This window comes from Nicotiana tomentosiformis, chromosome 7, assembly GCF_000390325.3.
Source record: "Nicotiana tomentosiformis chromosome 7, ASM39032v3, whole genome shotgun sequence".
Lineage (NCBI taxonomy): Eukaryota > Viridiplantae > Streptophyta > Magnoliopsida > Solanales > Solanaceae > Nicotiana > Nicotiana tomentosiformis.
This window is the reverse complement of record NC_090818.1, coordinates 124040700-124060843: the sequence shown is the minus strand read 5'-3', so window position 1 is coordinate 124060843 and position 20144 is coordinate 124040700. Positions and strand designations below refer to the sequence as shown.

General features: G+C 42.3%; 1 protein-coding gene across 1 annotated transcript; it reads right to left on the bottom strand.

The window, feature by feature from the left end:
• Positions 1–1860: 1860 nt before the first annotated feature.
• Positions 1861–2169, bottom strand: LOC138896309 (uncharacterized). The gene has a single exon (XM_070181108.1). The coding sequence runs from the start codon at positions 2167–2169 to the stop codon at positions 1861–1863; it is 309 nt and encodes a 102-aa protein (XP_070037209.1).
• Between the last annotated feature and the right edge of the window lie 17975 nt (positions 2170–20144).

Genomic DNA, 20144 nt, shown 5'->3' with positions numbered 1-20144 from the left:
TAGAACTTAAATGGCATGGAAACATACCTTAGCTAATCAGTACAGCCTTAGAAACTTAACAGGTTGGGCAAGAATAACTCAACAAGGTCTAAAACACAGGTAGGGAACACACATTAATTTACAAGTAGCACTTAAGAAGACCAGAATCCATTCACATAATGAGAGCATATTACATATGTTGAAGCCTACCGATTTCAACTACTAGAGAATATGGAACTGCAGAGCATTGTTAAAATAATAGAATTGCAGTAAAGCATACACCAACACAGTACCAGGGATTCATGAATAGCAAGGAAAATTAAATAATGCTTATTACAAAAGTTCAAACAATATTAGCACACAGAACGCACATGTCATAGACAAACCAGTAGCAAAGTTAAACGAGCAAAAGAGTGAGGAACTTAGAATATCAGTAGTGATTCAGTAACAGTAATTGAAAGAAGACAATGGAACCCCAAATCCCCGATGCTTCAGAGTTCACAAGAGCCTCGAGAAGGGCTCCGAGCAGTGCTTGCACCGAAGGAGGTCGTTTAACAATATTATGGCCTTGGCTTTCAGCCGGCCAAGAATTCAACAGTTTTAGAAAATATTCGAGTGTAACAGAGTGAGAAACAAGTGAAAGAAGAGAATAGTGAGAGTAATAGCAGTAATCAGGTCCGTTAAGAGGATTAGGATAGGGGTTTATATAGTAGTAGGAATTGAAAGAATGAACATGGAAAGAAGACTAATCATACAGAATAAGGAAAGAAAATTAATCATACGGAATAAGGGAAGGAAAATCAATCATACAGAATAAGAAAAAGGAGACCAATCATACAGAATAAGAAAAAGAAATCAATCATCCAGAATAAGGAAAATACCACATGCAAACTAATTTCAAATTGGAATTAGGGAAACGAGTAAGGAAAACCCTAATTAAGCCGAATTCGATGGAAATATGCCCAAATCGGAGAGATACTCCGTGTTCTTTGAGGTATCTAGCCGGAATCCCATAATATCTTCAAGGACGAGCCCATTTGGACCCGATTTACACGAGATACACCTTCCATATATGGAACGATACTCAGTATTACCATATCAGAGTGGTAAGCGTTCAGAAAAGGCAAGAAAACCTCTGGTTTGAAGGCAATACGCAGAGAAAAGGTGAGACGCTTTTGGTCGCTAGGGTTTAGGTTTGGGATATAAAAGGGAGTGTTTGAAGGCGGCGAAAATGATAAAATGGGGTCTAGAGTTTGGGTTATGGGGATATAAGGAGAATGAGGGATTTATTATGGGTCGTTGATCATTTGAGATCAACGGCCAAGATTAAATAGAAAACTGGGCGGGTCAAAGGTAACAGGTCGTTTGGTTGGGATGTTGAGGGATCAAAGAAATGGGCTGGGTATTTGGGCCTGTAATTTGGTCCGAAAATTAGACCTTATATTGGGGCTATAAATTAAATATGCAAAATTTATTTAAAATAATTTATAAAAGGTAATTTATAAGTAATAAAAATATTACTTGTGTAGTAAAAATAATAGCTTAACATTAAAAAATATAAAAATGCTATTTTGGCACAAATGATGTAAATAGCTTTAAAATATAGATATACTAACATAAAATAAAGTACAGAATTCTGAAATATATATATATATATATATATGTTGATGCAAATAATAACTTTGGGTAATTAAATCATCACAGAATAATTTAAGGGGTAATTAATAAATATTCAAGTAATTTAAATGCAAGAAAATTAATTTTAAAAATTATGGAAAATTATAAAAATATTTGTATAAATATTGTAAATTAAATAATGATGCAAGATGATATTTTGAAAGTATATATACTATTTGAAAAATATGACGGCAAAATTGGGTATCAACAGTCATGAACTAACATGTTAATGTGAGTTTCTTTCACTTTGCTGGTTCCTTCATAAGTAACTTCCAGTTTATCCCACATTTTTTTGGTTGTATCACAACTTGAGATTTTCTCATACTCCCCTCCACTTACAGTATTATAGAGTAAGTTTCGTGCCTTAGCATTGACCTGAACAACAGCCATTTGCTCATCTGTGTACTCATCTATATCTTCTGGATCAACAGGTGGTTGAACTGATGCTAGTAGTGGATAGTTCCCTTTTTTGATAACGCTCCATACTTTGACATCATAGGATTTTGCATACATTTTCATTCGCACTTTTCAGTGAGAAAAGTGTTGTCCATTGAAATATGGTGGCCTAACTTGCGATGTTCTTTCTTGAAAGAGTGCTCCGACAGTTACTTGATTTGCCATGATCTTTTCTCACAAGTTGTTAATCAAAAAGTGTAAGACTAGCTCTGATACCAATTGAAAGTACAAGAGGGGGGTGAATTGACGATTTTTATTTTCAGTATTCTAAATAGTTGAATAGTTTTCCAATTAGTCGACAAGATATAAAAACAGAATAATAATAATGCAGAAATAAAGAGCAGGAAATAAAGACACCATGATTTTTATACTGGTTCGTATTCAAAGTGAATCCTACGTCCAGTCCCCTTAGGTTGAAAGTGTGATCTCTTTCAGTATTGAAGCATCTCGAGTACAAGATGGTTGATGTAGCTTTACACCAACAGCTCAGTTTCTATGTCACTTTTCTTTTCTTGATACAATGCCTCACCAGTGTTTATCTCTCTTTCTTCTCTCACTAATTACACAGTAGATCTAAAGAGAAGTACAATGCTTGTTTGGAGTAGAACAAAAAGAGTATAATGGTTCGTTTAAAGTATGTCTTCTTCAAGTCTGGAATATATGTATATATATATACTTCGTGAGGCTTTCTTGACTCTTGATTGACGTGAATCTTGAGAGATTACAAACCCAAGGGAATTGATCCTTGAAAGGAACCATAGATTGATTCTTTCCAAGAATAAAGTCAAGTTTCCGTTGATGTAATGACCCAATCGGTCATTTAAACTTTTAGAACCCCGTTCCCCTAAATAAACCTCTCTGTATGTGCTTTTATAAATTTATGACTTGCGGGGATGGTTGGTTTGGGATTTGGTAGTGTTCGGGTTGAAATCGGAACACTTGGTTCCTTAAGTTGGCCTTAAAATACTATGTTTGACTTCGGTCAATATTTTGAGAAAATGACCCCGGAATAGAATTTTGATGATTCCAACAGTTCTGTATGGTGATTTTGGACTTAGGAGCGTGTTCAAAATTTTATTTGGAAGTCCATAGTTAAATTAGGCTTGAAATGGCTAAAATAGGAATTTAAGTTTCAAAGTTTGACCGGGGAGTTGACTTTTTGATATCGAGGTCAGAATCCAATTCCGAAAATTTTCATAGCTCCGTTATGTCATTTATGACTTGCGTGCAAAATTTGAGGTCAATCGTACTTGATTTGATATGTTCCGGCGTCGTTTGTAGAAATTGAAAGTTTTAAAGTTCATTGGACTTGAATCTATGTGTGATTCGTGTTTTTAGTGTTGTTGGATATGATTTGAAGACTTGACTAAGTTCGTATGATATATTAGGACTTGTTGGTATATTTGGTTGAGGTCCCGAGGGGATCGGGTGAGTTTCGGATGCCTAACGGATCATTTTTGGACTTGGCTTGATAGCTGAAGTTCTGGTTTTTGCAGGTTTTGATTTCCTTCTACGCGATTGCGTGAGAAGGTATGCGATCGCGTAGGGTTAATTGGGCAACTGAAATTTTGTGCTATGCGATCGAGTGGGCGAGTCTGCGATCACGTAGGTTTGGCAAGCTGTGTTATGCGAACGCGTGGCTAAGACCGCGTTCGCGAAGAGGAAACGAGGCAGAAGCTGGGCCACTACTTAATATTTCGCGATCGCGTGAGAAGGCTCGCGATCACGTAGGCTTACGGAGACTGTGCTTCGCGATCGCGTGGAATTTTTCGCGATCGCGTAGAGTTATTTTTGGGCAATAAAAACTTGTGCTTCGCGATCGCGTTAGTTGGTACACGATCGCGTAGAAGAAATCACTGGGCAGAATGTTTAAGTTATGAAAACGGGACTTCATCCCATTTTCCATTTTTCATGATTTGGAGCTCGGATTGAGGTGAGTTTTGGGAGATTTTCAGAGAAAACATCGGGGTAAGTGTTCTTAACTCGATCTTGATTAGATTACCCGAATCCATCACAGTTTTTAACAATTAATTGGTGATTTAAGTTGGAAATATTTGAAAACCCTCTTGGATAGATTTGATGATTAGAGGGTTGAATTGTAATCGGAATTTAGTCATTTTGGTATGGTTAGATTCGTGGTTGAATGGGCGTTCATATTTCGTAACTTTCACCGGATTCCGAGACATATACCCCACGGGCAAATTTTGAGTTAATTTCGGATTTTTATTGAAAGATATAGTATTTTCTTATGGAATTGATTCTATAATTTTTGTTGACTGTGTCGAATTAACTATGATTAGATTCGAGTCGATCGGAGTCGGAAAAATTGAGGAAAAGGCATACTACTTAGTTAAATTGGAGCAAGTCGAGGTAAGTGACTTATCTAACCTTGTGTGGGGGAAATTTCCCCTAGGATTGGTATTGAAGTGATAAATTAAAATGTATTGAAAGTCGTGTACACGAGGTGATGAGTGTATACACGGGCTAAATGTGAAAGATTATATCTTTAAATTGTGTAGATCGGAGTTGCATATTAATTAAATAATATTTTCTTATTATATTCTTCATCATTGATTTAAATATTTATACTTTAAATTTGCCTGACCTTTTCCTGCTAATTGTTTTACCTGTTTAGTTAAAACTTGGTTTCTTTTATTCTGTGCATTATTTGAAGATTGATTTTCTTTAAATTAAATATTATTAATATGAATTATTTGACATTTTAAATTTGGTATTGAAGAAACGTATTAAAATTTTGAAATATTATTTTATTGAGTTATTTATTCCCGAATATTTTGTGAGATTTTTCGTGCTCATTGTGATGGAGTCGTGAGCTCTTTATTGTAGAAAAATATTATTATTGGATTATTTTGGCATGAGCCGTGAGCTCTTTATTATGAAAAAATATTGTTGTTGATTTATTTTGGCAAATTAAAATATTGTGCACTTGAGGTGCAAATTGTGATATATTGTGATATTGATACGCATGCGGTGGTATAAGGTCTGGGTATTGAAACGCATGCGGTGAGTTAAGGGTGGCTTGATATGCGTGGCTAGTAGGGAAAAACTGCTAGATGTCATGCGGTGTGATAAGGGTGGCTAAAAATGCGGGATGCCATTTCGGAAAAGCTATTTTCTTTAAATAAATTGTTAAGACTCCCGCGGTGATATAAGAAAATGAGATATTGTGAATTTATTTAAGATTCAGGACTACGAGACAGTACCTCGGGAGCGCCCTTGTTGATATTGATTTATGGCCGCAGTTGCCTTTGATTATTGTTGTGATTTTTCTTAAAGTTGAAAAGAATTTTATTTTATTTCCGCGAAGTATTAATTGTCATTATTTGGTGTAATTAAATGGTGACATACTACTTGACTCATTTTCATTGTCATTTTATCTTATTATATTGTTAAATATTTTACCATGCCATTATTTATTTTTCTAGTAGGGCCTGACCTGACCTCGTCACTACTCTACCGAGGTTAGGCTTGGCACTTACTGGGTACCGTTGTGGTGTACTCATACTACGCTTCTGCACATCTTTTTGTGCAGATCCAGGTACATCTTACCAGCCCAGACATCAGTGAGTTATCGGTGTACGGAGACTTCGAGGTATATCTGCCAGCGTTCGCAGACTCCGGAGTCCCCTTCTATCATTATCATGTTGCTTCCTTATTTTATTTAGACCTTGATATATATAGAGACATTAAGGATAAATTCTTATAAGCTTGTAACTTATTTCTACCGGGTTTTGGGAGTTGTAATTATTTGAATTGTAGTTTATTTATTTCAGATATCTATTATTATTCCGCATTGATAGGCTGGCCTGGAAGGAAAAGAATAGAATCGGGCCTGACCGCCACCTGACCGGCCTCCCCTTCTTGGGCGACCCCTAGCTTCCTGACCCCCACCCCGAGCTAGCTGGGCGGGCGGTGTAACTATTGGTGCTGGTGCCGTTGGTCGAGAACTCTGCTACAGAGCCTCACTCAACAGCCTACGACAATCTCTCTTGAAATGACCCAATTCTCCACACTCGAAACAACCCCTCCTCTGACGGAACTGTTATTCCTTATAACTCGAAGAATTACCTGTAGACGCCTGATCGGATGATGCATGATGAGAACTCTGTGCTGGTAGTGCACTGAATGAAGACTGGCTTGAGTGAGCACTGTAAGAACCATGGCTAGCTAATGCACCATGATGAGCTGGGCGACCCGTCTGAGCATGTCTGTAAGAACGACCCTTACCGCGGTAAAACTAACCCCTTGAAGGAACATCGCTGAAATCACCTGAACCACGAGGCATCTTAGCCTCTCTCTCAACCCGCTCCTCATTGTGAACCATCTCAATCTGATAAGCAATGTCAACAACCTTGTCGAAAGTAGCACCAGACACTCTCTCTCTAGTCATGAGTAATCGCAGCTGCAAAATGAGGCCATCTATGAACCTCCTGATCCTTTCCCTGTCTGTGGGAATCAACCAGATAGCATGAAGGGCCAATTCTGAAAATCTAATCTCATACTGTGTCATAGACATATCACCCTGACGAAGCTACTCAAACTGCTTGCGTAGCTCCTCTCTGCGGGACTGAGGTACGAACTTCTCCAGGAATAGACTGGAGAACTGCTGCCAGGTAAGGGGTGCTGCACCGACCGGCCTACACCTCTCGTAAGCCTCCCACCATCTAAAGGCAGCCCCAAAAAACTGAAAAGTAGTGAATGAGACCCCACTGGTCTCTAAAATTCCCGTTGTCTGAAGCATCTGTTGACACTTATCCAGAAAATCCTGAGCATCCTCTAACTCCGCACCGCTAAAAGATAGAGGTCGAAGCTTCTCAAATCTCTCAAGTCTCCTCTGCTCATCGTCTTCCATAATAGGAACTACCAGGGCTTGAGCAGCTGCAACCGACTGGGCTGGTAGTGCCCCTGGTATCTGAAGTCTCTGTACTACCTGGTCTGGAGTACGTGCAGCAAGGGTATGAGTACCTCCCCCGTCCTGAGCAGTGGCAGGTGCGGCCTGAGCCAAAACCACCTGAGCTAGACCAGTGCAAGCTGCCAATATCTGGGCCAAAGTCTCCTGAAGGCCTGGAACCTCAATAGGCACAGCTGGTGCCTGAGCTGATCCTATTGGCTCAATTATATATGGAATGTGCTCCTGAGCTGGAGCAACTGGTGGTACTACAGGTGCTGGTCCAACTGTGGTACGAGCTACACCTCGACCCCGGCCTTTACCACGGCCCCGGCCTCCCGCGGCCCTAACTGGTGGCACTGGTGGCTGATCGTCCGATCTGGTAGTACGTGTTCTCACCATCTGTGAGATAATAGAATAACAGAAATTTAGTTTTCGGAATCAACAAATTTGCACGACAGAATACAAGAAAATGAAATTTTCCTAAGGGTTCTGCAGCCTCTCGAAGATTAGTACAGACGAATCCGTACTGATCCGCAAGACTCTACTAAACCTGCTCATAACTTGTAAGACCTATGTAACCTAGGCTCTGATACCAACTTGTCACGATCCAAAATCCCAACCTGTCATGATGGCGCCTATCTAAATACTAGGCAAGCTAATAATCTCCATAAACCACAATTTCTCTTTAAGTTTGAAAATACAATAATTAAAAACAATACAAAATCCTACAAATAATGATACGAACACTCCCCAAAACCTGGTGTCACTGAGTACATGAGCATCTAATATGAATACAAGTCTGGAAAATACGGTCTATAACATTCTGAGACCAAATAATGTAAATAAGGAGATAGGGAAGGAGAGGCACGGTCTGCGAAACACGGCAGCTACCTCTGAATCTCCGAAAAATCAACTATGCGAAAGAATCAACATCTGCTATGTCTGGGAACACATGGATCTGCACACGAAGTACAGGGTGTAGTATGAGTACAATCAACTCAGCAAGTAACAATAATAACTAAGGAACTGAAGATAGTGACGATCTTCACAGTTATAGTTCACTTTCAGTAATTCCAATAAAGAATAGACATGCTTTCAAATCCGGCAGTTTAAATCAAATTAATTTTTAAACAATTAAATTTCATGCAATCCGGATATAAAATCTTTCAGATAATTTCACAACAATGACAGATAGCAACTAAGTGCAACAATGAATGAAAAGCAAATACAGCCTCTCAGAGCAACAATCACTGAACTCGTCGCAATAGCTCAATCGCTTGGCTCTTAGCCCTCAGCACTCACACTCAATGGGTACCCGCTCTCACTAGGGGTGTACAGACTCCGAAGGGGCTCCTACAGCCCAAGCTCCATAATCTGCACGGACAACTCACGTGTTGCACTGATAACTCATGTGCTATAATATCCTACACGGACAACTCATGTGCCATAATATCCTTACCTCACCAACAAGCCCTCGGCCTTACTCACTCCTCAACCTCTCTAGTCTCTCACGCTCTCAGAAATCACAAAGATCAGCCCAAACAAAGATAACATAGTGTATCAACAAATATCTAGAAAGACTGAGCTATAATACGCAAGAAAAATCATGACTGAGTACAAGACAATAATTAGCAAATAATTCAACAAGTACGCGACCTTTGCGGGTCCTAACAGTACTATAACATAGCCTAAGTATGATTTCTAACATGATTTATAGTCAAATATTTTCAACACATAGAGAGCATATAGCTAACAATAAATTATTCAACTATACAGTTTCCACGGGACGGACCAAGTCACAATCCCCTCAGTGCACGCCCACACTCCCGTCACCTAGTATGTGCGTCACCTCCAAAATAATCACGTGACACAAAATCCGGGGTTTCATACCCTCAGGACCAGATTTAAAATTGTTACTTACCTCAAGCCGTGAAATTCCTATTCTGCAATATCCTTTCCCAGTGAATTGGCCTCCAAACGCCTCGAATCTAGCCATAAATAATTTATTTCAGTCAATAAAATTCATTGGAATTAATTCCATAAGAAAATGCTAATTTTTCATAAAAATCCGATTTTTAGCTCAAATATCGCCTGTGGGGCCCACGTCTCAGAACCCGACAAAAGTTACAAAATCCGAAAGCACATTCAACCACGAGTCTAACCATACTAATTTTACCAAAATCCGACATAAATTTGACCTCCAAATCATCAAATCTTATTCCCAAATTCCTAAGTTCAAACCCCCGATTTATACCTCAAAAACATGTAATATAGTCAGATTATTCGAAGATAATTCAATATTATGGAGTAGAAATGATCACAAGGGACTTACCTCAAGTTTCTCTTGAATTCTCACTCAAAATCACCCCAAAAACCGTGCTTGAAGGTACAAAAATGGCAAAACTCGGAACCCCTTTGAAATGTATACTGTCCAGGGTTTCCGCACCTGTGACTCACTTAGCCGCTTCTGCGGTCTCGCAGGTGTGAGAATTCAACCGCTTCTGCGGTTTCGCCAAGCCTACACTGGAGCCGCTTCTGCAAGCTAGGAGACGCTTCTGCGGGCTCGCATTTGCGAGGCTAGATCCGCTTCTGCGGAAAGCTCACTTCTGCGATGGCTGGTGTGCACATGCGGCTTCGCACCTGCGATCAAACCTCCGCAGGTGCGAAAATACCAGATGCAAAATTTTCAGCAGTAGTTTTAAGTCCGAATTTGATCCTTTAACCATCCGAAACTCACCCGAGGCCCCTGAGACCTCAACCAAATAAACCAACAAGTCCTAAAACATCCTACGAACTTAGTCAGACCCTCAAATCACCTCAAACAATGCTAAAACCATGAATTACACCCCAATTCAAGCCTAATAAACTTTGAAATTTCTAATTTCTACAAACAACTCCGGAACCTATCAATTCACGTCCGATTGACCTCAAATTTTGCACACAAGTCATAAATGACATAACGGAGGTATTCCAATTATTAGAATCGGATTCTGACCCCGCTATCAAAAAGTCAACCCCCTGGTCAAACTTCCCAAAAATTAACTTTCAGTATTTGAAGCCTAATTCCACTATGGACCTCCAAAAAAAATTTCGGACACGCTCCTAAGTCCATAATCACTATACGGACCTGTTGGAATTATCAGAATTCTAATCCGAGGTCCTTTACACATAGGTCCACATCCAGTCAACTTTTCTAACTTAAATTTTCAATTATGAGACTAAGTGTCTCATTTCATTCCGAATTCTTTCCTAACCCGAACCAACTAATCCGGTAAGTCATAAAACAACTATAAGGTATAGATTGAGTAGTAAATGGGGGAACAAGGTTATAATATTCAAAACGACCGGCCGGGTCGTTACATGCCAGCGTGCTCCATTGAAACATTCAAAGAGATGGACGAAAAGTTCGTAACGGACCATGCTGGGGCTAAAAAGGCGGAGGCAAGAGTGAACGATATATTTGACATCAAACAATCACCCGGAGAGGGATTGAGGGACTTCCTCGCTCGATTCAACAAAGTAAGGATGACCTTGCCAAATATATCGAAAGGAATGGCTGTAGCAGCATTCCAGAACGGGCTGAACATGAATGGCTCAAGGGCAACCAGAAAATTATTAAGTCGGCTTATGAAATATCATCCAACCACTTGGGATGAAATACACAACGCCTACTGTGCCGAGGTCCGTGCAGACGAAGACGACCTGAATGGGCCAACCCATCGATTGACCTCGGTACAAGCCGAACCTAGGAAGGATGGAAGAAATGATGCCAGGAGAGATCTCGCACCTCCATGATCCAACCGAGAAAGGCATCAGCCATACGTTAGAAGCGCCATCATGCCCCCTTCCCACGACGAAGAGGGCCCATCTAGGCCAAAGATGGGGACTCACCAGAACGAGAGAGGTATTCCCCATTTACTATCCACTCACAATTTTTGTGTCGCCCTCAGAAATAGTCTATGCATTGGAGAAGCTCGGACCAAAAGTAAAGTGGCCACAAAATATGAGGTCAGATCCAAGCACTAGAAAGTCAAACGCCCTCTGCGAGTTCCACCAAGAGCGAAATCACAAAATTGAAGATTGCATCGCCCTATAGCGGGAGGTCGTGAACATGCTTCATCAAGGACACCTCAAAGAATTGTTGAGCGACCGAGGGAGGACCAACTTTTCCCGAGGACGTGAACAACACTAGGGACCGCCGAAACCACCCTCACCATTCAAATGATCATCGGGGGTAGCGACTACGTTTCGATCAACAGCGTAAAGTTCACCACAACCCCCAAGCTCAAATGGTCAATCACTTATGAAAACTTGAAGAAAGTATCATCTTCGATAAGTTATTTACCCACGGTTTGGTTTTCCCTCACTATGATGTCCTTTTTAATACTTTACAAATATTAGATACAGATGTAAGACGCATTATGGTGGACGATGGGAGCGGCATATGCATTGTCCACCCTCGAGTACTTGCACAAATGAAACTCGAGGATAAGATAGTGTCGAGCTGCATCACGCTAACAGGTTTTAACAATGCAGTTGAATGAACGTCCAGGGAAATCACACTCCCCCTCTTGGCCGGCGGCGTCACTCTGGAAACCACATTCCATATCATGGACCGGGATATGGCGTACAACGCCATAATAGGTCGACCTTGGATACACGCCATTAGGGTTATCCCCTACAGCTTGTACCAAGTTATCAAATTTCCAACCCCATGGGGAGTATTCAGCATACGAGGATAACAACGCACATCTCGAGAATGCTATCATATCACCCAGGATTGTACATATACCCAATCAATAAAGGGAAAAGCAGAAGATGCATAACAATTAACAGGGTCGAGGTCGAGTTGTGATGAAAAAGCGGATATAATCAGAGATCACGAAACAATAGATGCCACAGGATCAACCGTAGAAGACCTCGACCCCATCCAACTTAATGATAACGACCACAACAAGAAAGCCTACGTCGGCTGCAAGCTTCAAGAACCAGGTAAATTCCGTTAATTCTTAACTGCTAATGCATACTTGTTTGCTTTTTCCAATGCAGACATGCCAGGTATCCCAAGGAGGTCGCCACACATAAGTTGAACGTCGACCCGTTCTAAACCCCAGTAAGGCAGGTTAGGCGGAAGTTCAATTCCAAAATAAAAGATGCAGTCCGCGAGGAGGTCAAAATATTGCTGGAAAATGGCTTCATCAGGGAATCAAAATACCCCCAATGGGTCGCCAATGTGGTCATGGTGAAAAAGAAGAATGGAAAGTGGCGGATGTGCATAGACTTTACAGATTTAAATAAAGCATTCCCCAAAGATTCATTCCCGCTACCTTATATCGACCAGCTCATTGATGCAATGGCTGGGCATGAGCTGCTGAGCTTCTTAGATGCCTATTCGGGCTACAATCAGATTCTTATGGAAGAGAAGGAACAGGAGAAGACCACCTTCATTACCCACCAAGGAACATACTGCTACAGGGTGATGCCCTTAGGACTAAAAAATGCGGGGGCAACATACCAAAGGTTGGTGACCAAAATGTTCAAATACCAACTCGGCAAGACCATGGAAGTCTACATAGATGATATGTTGGTCAAGTCCAAAAGGAAAGAAGATCACATCGACCACCTGAAAGAAGCCTTCGATATACTTTGGTGGTACAGAATGAAGCTAAATCCTGAAAAGTATGCATTCAGTGTGACCTCAGGAAACTTCTTGGGCTTCCTAGTATCGCAAAGAGGTATCGAGGTCAACCCCGACCAAATCAAAGCCATAGAAGGAATACCAGAGAACTTAACCAGCAAAAAACAAGTTTAGACGCTGACAGGCCGTATCGCCGCCCTGTCGAGATTCATCTCGCGATCATCTGACAGATGCCATAAGTTTTTCGGCGTACTCAAGAAAGACAACGGCCTCCAGTGGACTTTCGAGTGCGTTCAAGCCCTGAAGGAATTAAAGGCTTATATGTCATCACCGGCGTTGCTTTCCAAAGCAGAACCAGGGGAATGCCTTCTCGTCTACCTTCCCGTATCTGAAGTAGCGGTGAGTGCAGTCCTGTTCCGAGAAGAAAAAGGTACGCAATCTCCCATCTATTACATTAGCAAAACCTTAATCGATGCCGAGACGAGGTATCCCTACCTCAAAATATTGGCCCTGGACTTGGTCGTAGCTTCACGAAAGCTTAGACCCTACTTTCAGTGCCACCCCATCTCGGTAGTCACAACTTTCCCCTTACGAAGTATTTTGCATAAGCCCGAGCTATCGGGCAGGTCAGCCAAGTAGGCCATAGAACTAAGTGAGCATTATATCATATACCAACCGTAGATGGCAATAAATTCACAAGTCCTTGCCAACTTCGTCGCCGACTTTAGCACAAAAATAATGCCCGAAGTCAAAAAAGAAGTTGCCCATGCTTCTCCACGAACACAAGATCTATGGATTTTGTACACCGATGGTACTTCCAATGCGTCGGGGGCCGAACTGGGACTTGTGCTCGAAGTCCCTACAGGCAAAGTGATTCGCCAATCCATAAGGTGCCCGGACATGACTAACAACGAGGCCGAGTATAAGGCCGTGATTGCAGGGTTAAGGCTAGCACTCAAGTACGGGGCGAGGCGGGTCATCCTACGCTGCGACTCTCAACTCTTCGTCAACCAAGTCACATGGACTTTCCAGATCAAAGAGCAAAGGTTACAAAAATACCAGGCCGAGATCTACAAACTACTGCCTGAGTTCGATGAATGCCAGCTCGACCAGATCCTTCGAGCACAAAATATTGAAGCAGACGACCTCGCCAAATTAGCGGTAGCAACTAAAAGCATAACCGCAGAAGGAAACGTGGTCACCCTCCTCCAATCATTGATAGATCAAATCGAGGTAAGGACTATAAATCTAACTTGGGACTAGCGCAACTGTATTGTTACATACTTGCAGGACGACGTATTCCCAGATGATAAGGAAGCCAAGAAGCTCTGGATGTAAGCGGCCAGGTAAAGCATCATTCATAACGACCTATACAAAAGGACGTATGGCAGCCCCTTAGCGAAATTCTTAGGCCCGAATCAAACGCAACGCGTCCTAGAAGAAGTCCACGAAGGCCACTGCGGAGCTTACTCAGGCAATCGAGCTCTGGTCAGATGTCTCATACGGGCAAGTTACTACTGGCCTACCATGAAAAAAGAGGCCGCAGAATTCGTGAAAAAATGTGAGCAATGCCAAAAATATGCCCCAATGATCCATCAAGCGGGTGAGCATCTCCACTCGGTCATTTCCCCTTGGACTTTCATCAAACGGAGAATGAACATCATCGTACCCCTCCCTGCGGGGCGAGGTAAGGTACGATTTCTTTTGGTTTTAACTGACTATTTTTCTAAATGGGTAGAAGCAGGAACATTCGCACAAATATGCAAACAGGAAGTGATCGCCTTTATATGGAAAAACATTGTGTGCCACTTTGGCCTCCCCAAAGAAATCAGTTGCGACAACGGACCCCAATTTACTGGAAAAAAGGTCAACAAATTTTTTGAGAAGTGGCATATCAAAAGAATACTCTCCACACCATACAACCCCGCGGCCAACGGGCAAGCGGAATCATCCAATAAATCAATACTGAACATCATGAAGAAAAAGCTTGAGGACGCCAAGGGATAATGACCGGAGCTATTACCAGAAGTGCTTTGGGCCTATCACACAATGCCAAAGACGAGCACAGGAGAGACGCCTACTCTTTAGTCTATGGGACTGATGCGGTAATACCAGTCGAAGTCAGAGAGCCCATTTTGCGATATTCCCATGAGAGCAGGCTGAGGAATGATGAAAGCAGAAGGCAAGAGCTTGACGAAGCCGAAGAACGGAGAGATATGGCCTACATAAGGATGATCGCCCAAAAATAGAAGGCAGAATGCTATTATAACAAAAAGGCCAAGATCAGACCACTCAAAGTCGGGGACTACATGCTCAAGGCCAAAACACAAGCAAGTAAAGACCCGCGGGAAGGCAAATTAGGGACAAATTGGGACGGCCCATACAAAATCACGGTAGCAGCAAATAAAGTGTCATTTCAACTAGAAACAATGGAAGGAAAACTACTACCAAACAACTGGAACATTGCCCACCTCAAGTACTTCAACTTTTAAGAAAAAGCGTCCTCTAAGTCGTACTATTTTCCCTCACTTGAGTTTTGTCCCAATTGGGTTTTCTCAAGAAGGTTTTTAACTAGGCGACAAGGAGGACACTTCAAGTCAAAATACGAACGGAAAGAGACACCGGATGGTCAGTTTATTGCCTAACCTCTGAAGACGTCTCCAGATCACCCAATAAAGGGACTAGATAGGCTGGGACTGGAATGCCAGCCCGAAAAACATGTAAATTTCTCCAAGTATATGAGCAAAACACAAATGTATGAAGTTCGCCCATGTTTTCGCCAGAACAACATTGCCTCAATATCCATTTGGTCCCCTACCACAATTAAATAAATAACATTCGACCTCGTTCTAATTAACTCACATTCGACCTCGTTCGAATTGACTCACAATCAACCTCGTTCGAATTGACTAACATTCGACCTCGTTAAAATTGACTAACATTCGACCTCATTCAAATTGACTAACATTAGACCTCATTCGAATTAACGCATATTCGACCTCGTTCGAATTGACTAACATTCGACCTCGTTCGAATTAACTAACATTCGACCGCGTTCGAATTAACTCACATTCGACCTCGTTCGAATTAACTCACATTCGACCTCGCTCGAACCAACTCAATACAGGTTACATTCGACCTCGTTCGAATTAATACCTACTAATCCCGGGCCATGACCAAAACCAAATTTTTATGATTGAAGCGACCAAACGACAAAACAAAAGAAAGAAGCATGCAAGCCTGAACAGAAAGAAAAGAATCAGATACGAAACAACGAAAACGACATTTCACACTTCAAATATATTCCTTACAAAGGCTAAAGCAGATGCCAGCAAAAGTATGTACAAAAGTTACAAGCAAAAGAAAGAAAAGAAACTACGCGCTACCTAACTCAGCAACACCATCTCCACCCGTCTCTCCACCATCGTCGTCGCCGTCGGGATACTCATCTTCGTACCAGGCATCCTTCTCAATCCCTTCCACGTCTTCCTTATCATCACCAGCTTATGGTGTAGCGGGGTCATAGCCATAAGCAAACCGAGCTTCACGTGCCTTAGCGGGGTCATAGCCACAAGCAAACCGAGCCCTTGTCCCCATCAAATCCATAAATATATCCAACTGGACCTCGACGTGAATCCATTCCTCATACAGATCCCGAGGAACAACAGGAAAAGCAGAAGTGCGGGATGAGGATGGCTGAGCCAGTAACTGTGCCTTTTCGGCCTCGAGGGCAACAACTCGATCACTAAGGTTTGCAGCCTCCTTTTTTAACTCCCCTATCTGCTCTTCTCTAAGCCTAGCCGTCTCCATGGTGCAATCCCGTTCAGAACGGATAACACGGATCATTCCTCTATAGTTGTCGCTTTACGCGCAACTAATAACTGGGCTGACTGCGCCTTCTCCAAATCTGCTACCTTCTCGGCGACCTCGCCACTCATAACGGCCGCTCGAAGTTGACACTCCTCCAGCTCGGCACGCAACAAGACCACTTGGGCCTGAAGGTCACGCATTGGGCCTCGACCCCCCTACTCACCTCGAGCTCCTCCTTTTTATCCTTCAACGCCCCCTCGAGCTCACTACATTTTCCGATGACCTTCACCAATTCGTCATCCTTCTCCTTTAGCTCATTTCGTAGGGCCCAGAAGTTGCTACTGCCACCAAGTCACCGGCAAAGCTCACAGTGCTTATCACGATATTCGCGATATTTCTGCTCCATCTTTTGGAAGATGGCCTTACGCCTCTCCTCTCGGCAAGAACTTTCAATCTCCAAGATCACGGTCTGAAAAGAAAGCCAGAGCGAGCGAGAACAAAGTCAGATTTGACATTAAAAATGAATATGGAAACGGAATTCCAAACTTACCTTAAGAGCAAGGCCGGCTATGCTCTTCGACAAAGTGGAATCCTTCAAATTCTCTAGGGTCTTACCCTCCACATTGGAACAGAGTGGACTAAGAGAAGGGACCACGTCCTCCGTGTAAACTAATAGATCCCGGTCTAGAGGGATTGCAATCGTTCACGTGGTCCCCTCCAACCTCACCTCAAGTCGGATGAGTCCTTCCCCCATCATCCTAACCTCCTCGGTGTCCATATTAGAGCCCGTATCATAATCCTCTACGGCTACACTTTTACCCTTTGTATCAACCCGGGAGGAAGGATCCTTGGCTGGTAACGAGGTTGATGGCTCACCCCTTGTAAGGCATCAGGGACTCGCGCCGACGACCCTTTTAAAACCAGTTTTGACCTCAGAGAGAAACGTACTTCCCTTGGCCCCCGACGACGGCAAAATCGTGGATAGCAGCTCGGCATCATCTCCGAGATCTATGGTCGTCGTTTCTCTGATGACAAAGCCCTCCATCACCGAACACCCCACGCGGACACCTTCCTCACCGATATCGATAGATCGCCTTTTGCGGGGAAGCAGATTATCATCATTCAGCGACGATCCTTCCTCATAATCCTCGTCAATTAGATGACGCAGAGGGGAAGTGGAAACACTCGCCGCAGTAGTCGACAACCAAGAAGGTCTCACCATAGCAGCAAGAACAGAAACAACCTTCCTTCCACGGAATGCCGGAGCAGGAGCTTTCTACCTCCTCGAAGACCCTCGACCTGCAAAAGAGATTAGAATGTCAACTCTGTGTTAAAGTCATAACGAACATGCGACCACAAGGTCAGGACGGCATATGTAAAAAGTCACTATATATATGAGTACGGACGGACAAACTCACCGGTCGCTGAAAGCTTGGTCCCGTACTTCTTGAAAAATGTCAGCCACCCATGAATCCCCACTGTGTGAGGCAAGACCTGGCTAACCCGATCGTGAATATCCTCGACCAAAGGAGAGGGCTCGGTCTCGGCTAAACGAGAAAAAGACAGAACGGTTAGGCTACGACCAGAACGAGCAAAATGAGCACTTAGTAAAAATACTAATGGGCATAATTCCACGCCTCAGGAAATCCATTTGTGTTCGCCACCATGTCCTCAGTCTTGACATAGAAGTAATTAAACCAGAATGGACGATTTGCTTTGTCGTCCATCTTCACTACCAAGCTCCTACCTCCACGGTGACGAAGGTGCAACATTGTCCCTATATGGAAACTGCATGCGAAGAGGTGCATCAAGTGGCGAAGAGAGACCCCGCGGCCAGCCAATTCCGCATACTTTGTCAGCACGAGGATGAGCTTGTAGATATAAGGAGAAAGCTAAGTCGGGCAGACGCCGTAGTAGTGGCAGAATTCCTCTGCCAATGGGAGAATGGGAAAAGAGTAGCCCACGTAGAACGGATATGCATAGAACGCGCAATAACTAGGGCGATGAATCTGTACCACATCGCATCCAGCCGGACCAGATTGATGTGGACTGGAATTTTGAACTTCTCCCTGAAATTAGCAAGGGCAGCCGCGTCCATCTCAGACTTCACAGCCTCAGGGTCATCCACGGGAAGCTTTGAGAAGTCAGTTCTAGCCTTCTCGTTACGTGGAATTATTTCCTCCACCGTAGGAAAGCTTTCATCTTCTACAATAATGGCATCCCCATCGTCATAGGGAGGCATGTGCACTGCCAAGGGAATAGGGTCAGGTACCCCCCTCCCCAGAACGGGAAGACGTTAACCATTTTGGTTTATGAATAGAGGAGGTGTAAACAAAGAAGAGTCAAGAGTAGCAAGAGCCACCAAAATCGTTGAAGGCAGGAGTATGAAGTAAGGTCAAGAAAATAGAGATTCTAATTGAGGAAGGAAGAAGAAGATATGAAAATCCAATTTTTAGAATGCAAAGAGTGAATCGAAGGATTAAGTATCCCTATTTATAAGAGTTAGGGCATCAATATTGAGGAAGCAAACCGTCGTTAACCAGCTCAAGAATTGAAACGTTAGAGGCGCGGGAAAAGGTATAGGGTATCGGAAAAATGCGTAATAATAACGCATGATGACATGACGTCACTCTGAAACGATGTGACCCTAGGCCACGTTTCCATCCCGTCTGAAGCGCTACTACCCGACCTGCTCGCATAAAACTTCTCAACCCTAACTAACAGAGTCCGCTCATCGAGGTCGCCCAGGGTTGACATCAATAAGCGGAGGGACTAATTGTATAGGTCAAAACCTGCCTTAGTGGGATTTAGCATGGAGAGATATCGTGGAAAGCGATATAGTCGAGGTTGACTAGCAGATAACGGGGCTCGTAGCCGAGCAGTCAATAACGGCTGAGGTCGAGTATCAAGGGTAGCGTTAACGGCTAGTTTTGTATTAGGATATTCAAGCGAATATTCCATTGAATATTCTTGGTGTCTGTACTTTTAGGATTGACTAGGGTATGTCCCATATAAATAGGAAAAGAGATATGGGAAAGGGGCATGTAACATTCTCTGATAAGAACACTTTTTGAGAAGAAGACTTTCTCGCTAGAAAAGATACAAACGCTACCTTTTTGAAAAGATTCGATTATCTATTATTCCATACTTTTGTATCAGATCCGAGAATAGTTCAAATATTATAGCATTTGCCTATCAATCATCACTGTCAGAAGGAGGAATCATCCATCTCATTCAATATTAGGTGAATCATTCTCCTTATTTACGTTAATGACATTTATTATTATTTATTGCTTGAAAGTTTTCCATCATTAATGATCTTGAAACATTGAATGTACACAACATTTAATCATTCACCAATACTGTCCGATTTTATTTGAGTTGACTAGTTATAAATCTGGGGTTATTATTATTAACTAGGTTTAATCCCTTTTTATATAAAATTAATTAGTTTAATCAAAGGTTTACATTTTTTGGTCAAACAATACTTGCAAATTTTTCGTTAAAAAATAGTCAGACATTAACTGAGTCTCTCGTATCAATCTTTATAAGCAACGGTATATTTATATTAAACGTAATAACACTCTCGTAACTATCAAATCCTAGATTCGCCTCTAATATTACCACTACTACATAGTGTTGACAAGTACTCTACATTAGGAAACAGTCTTT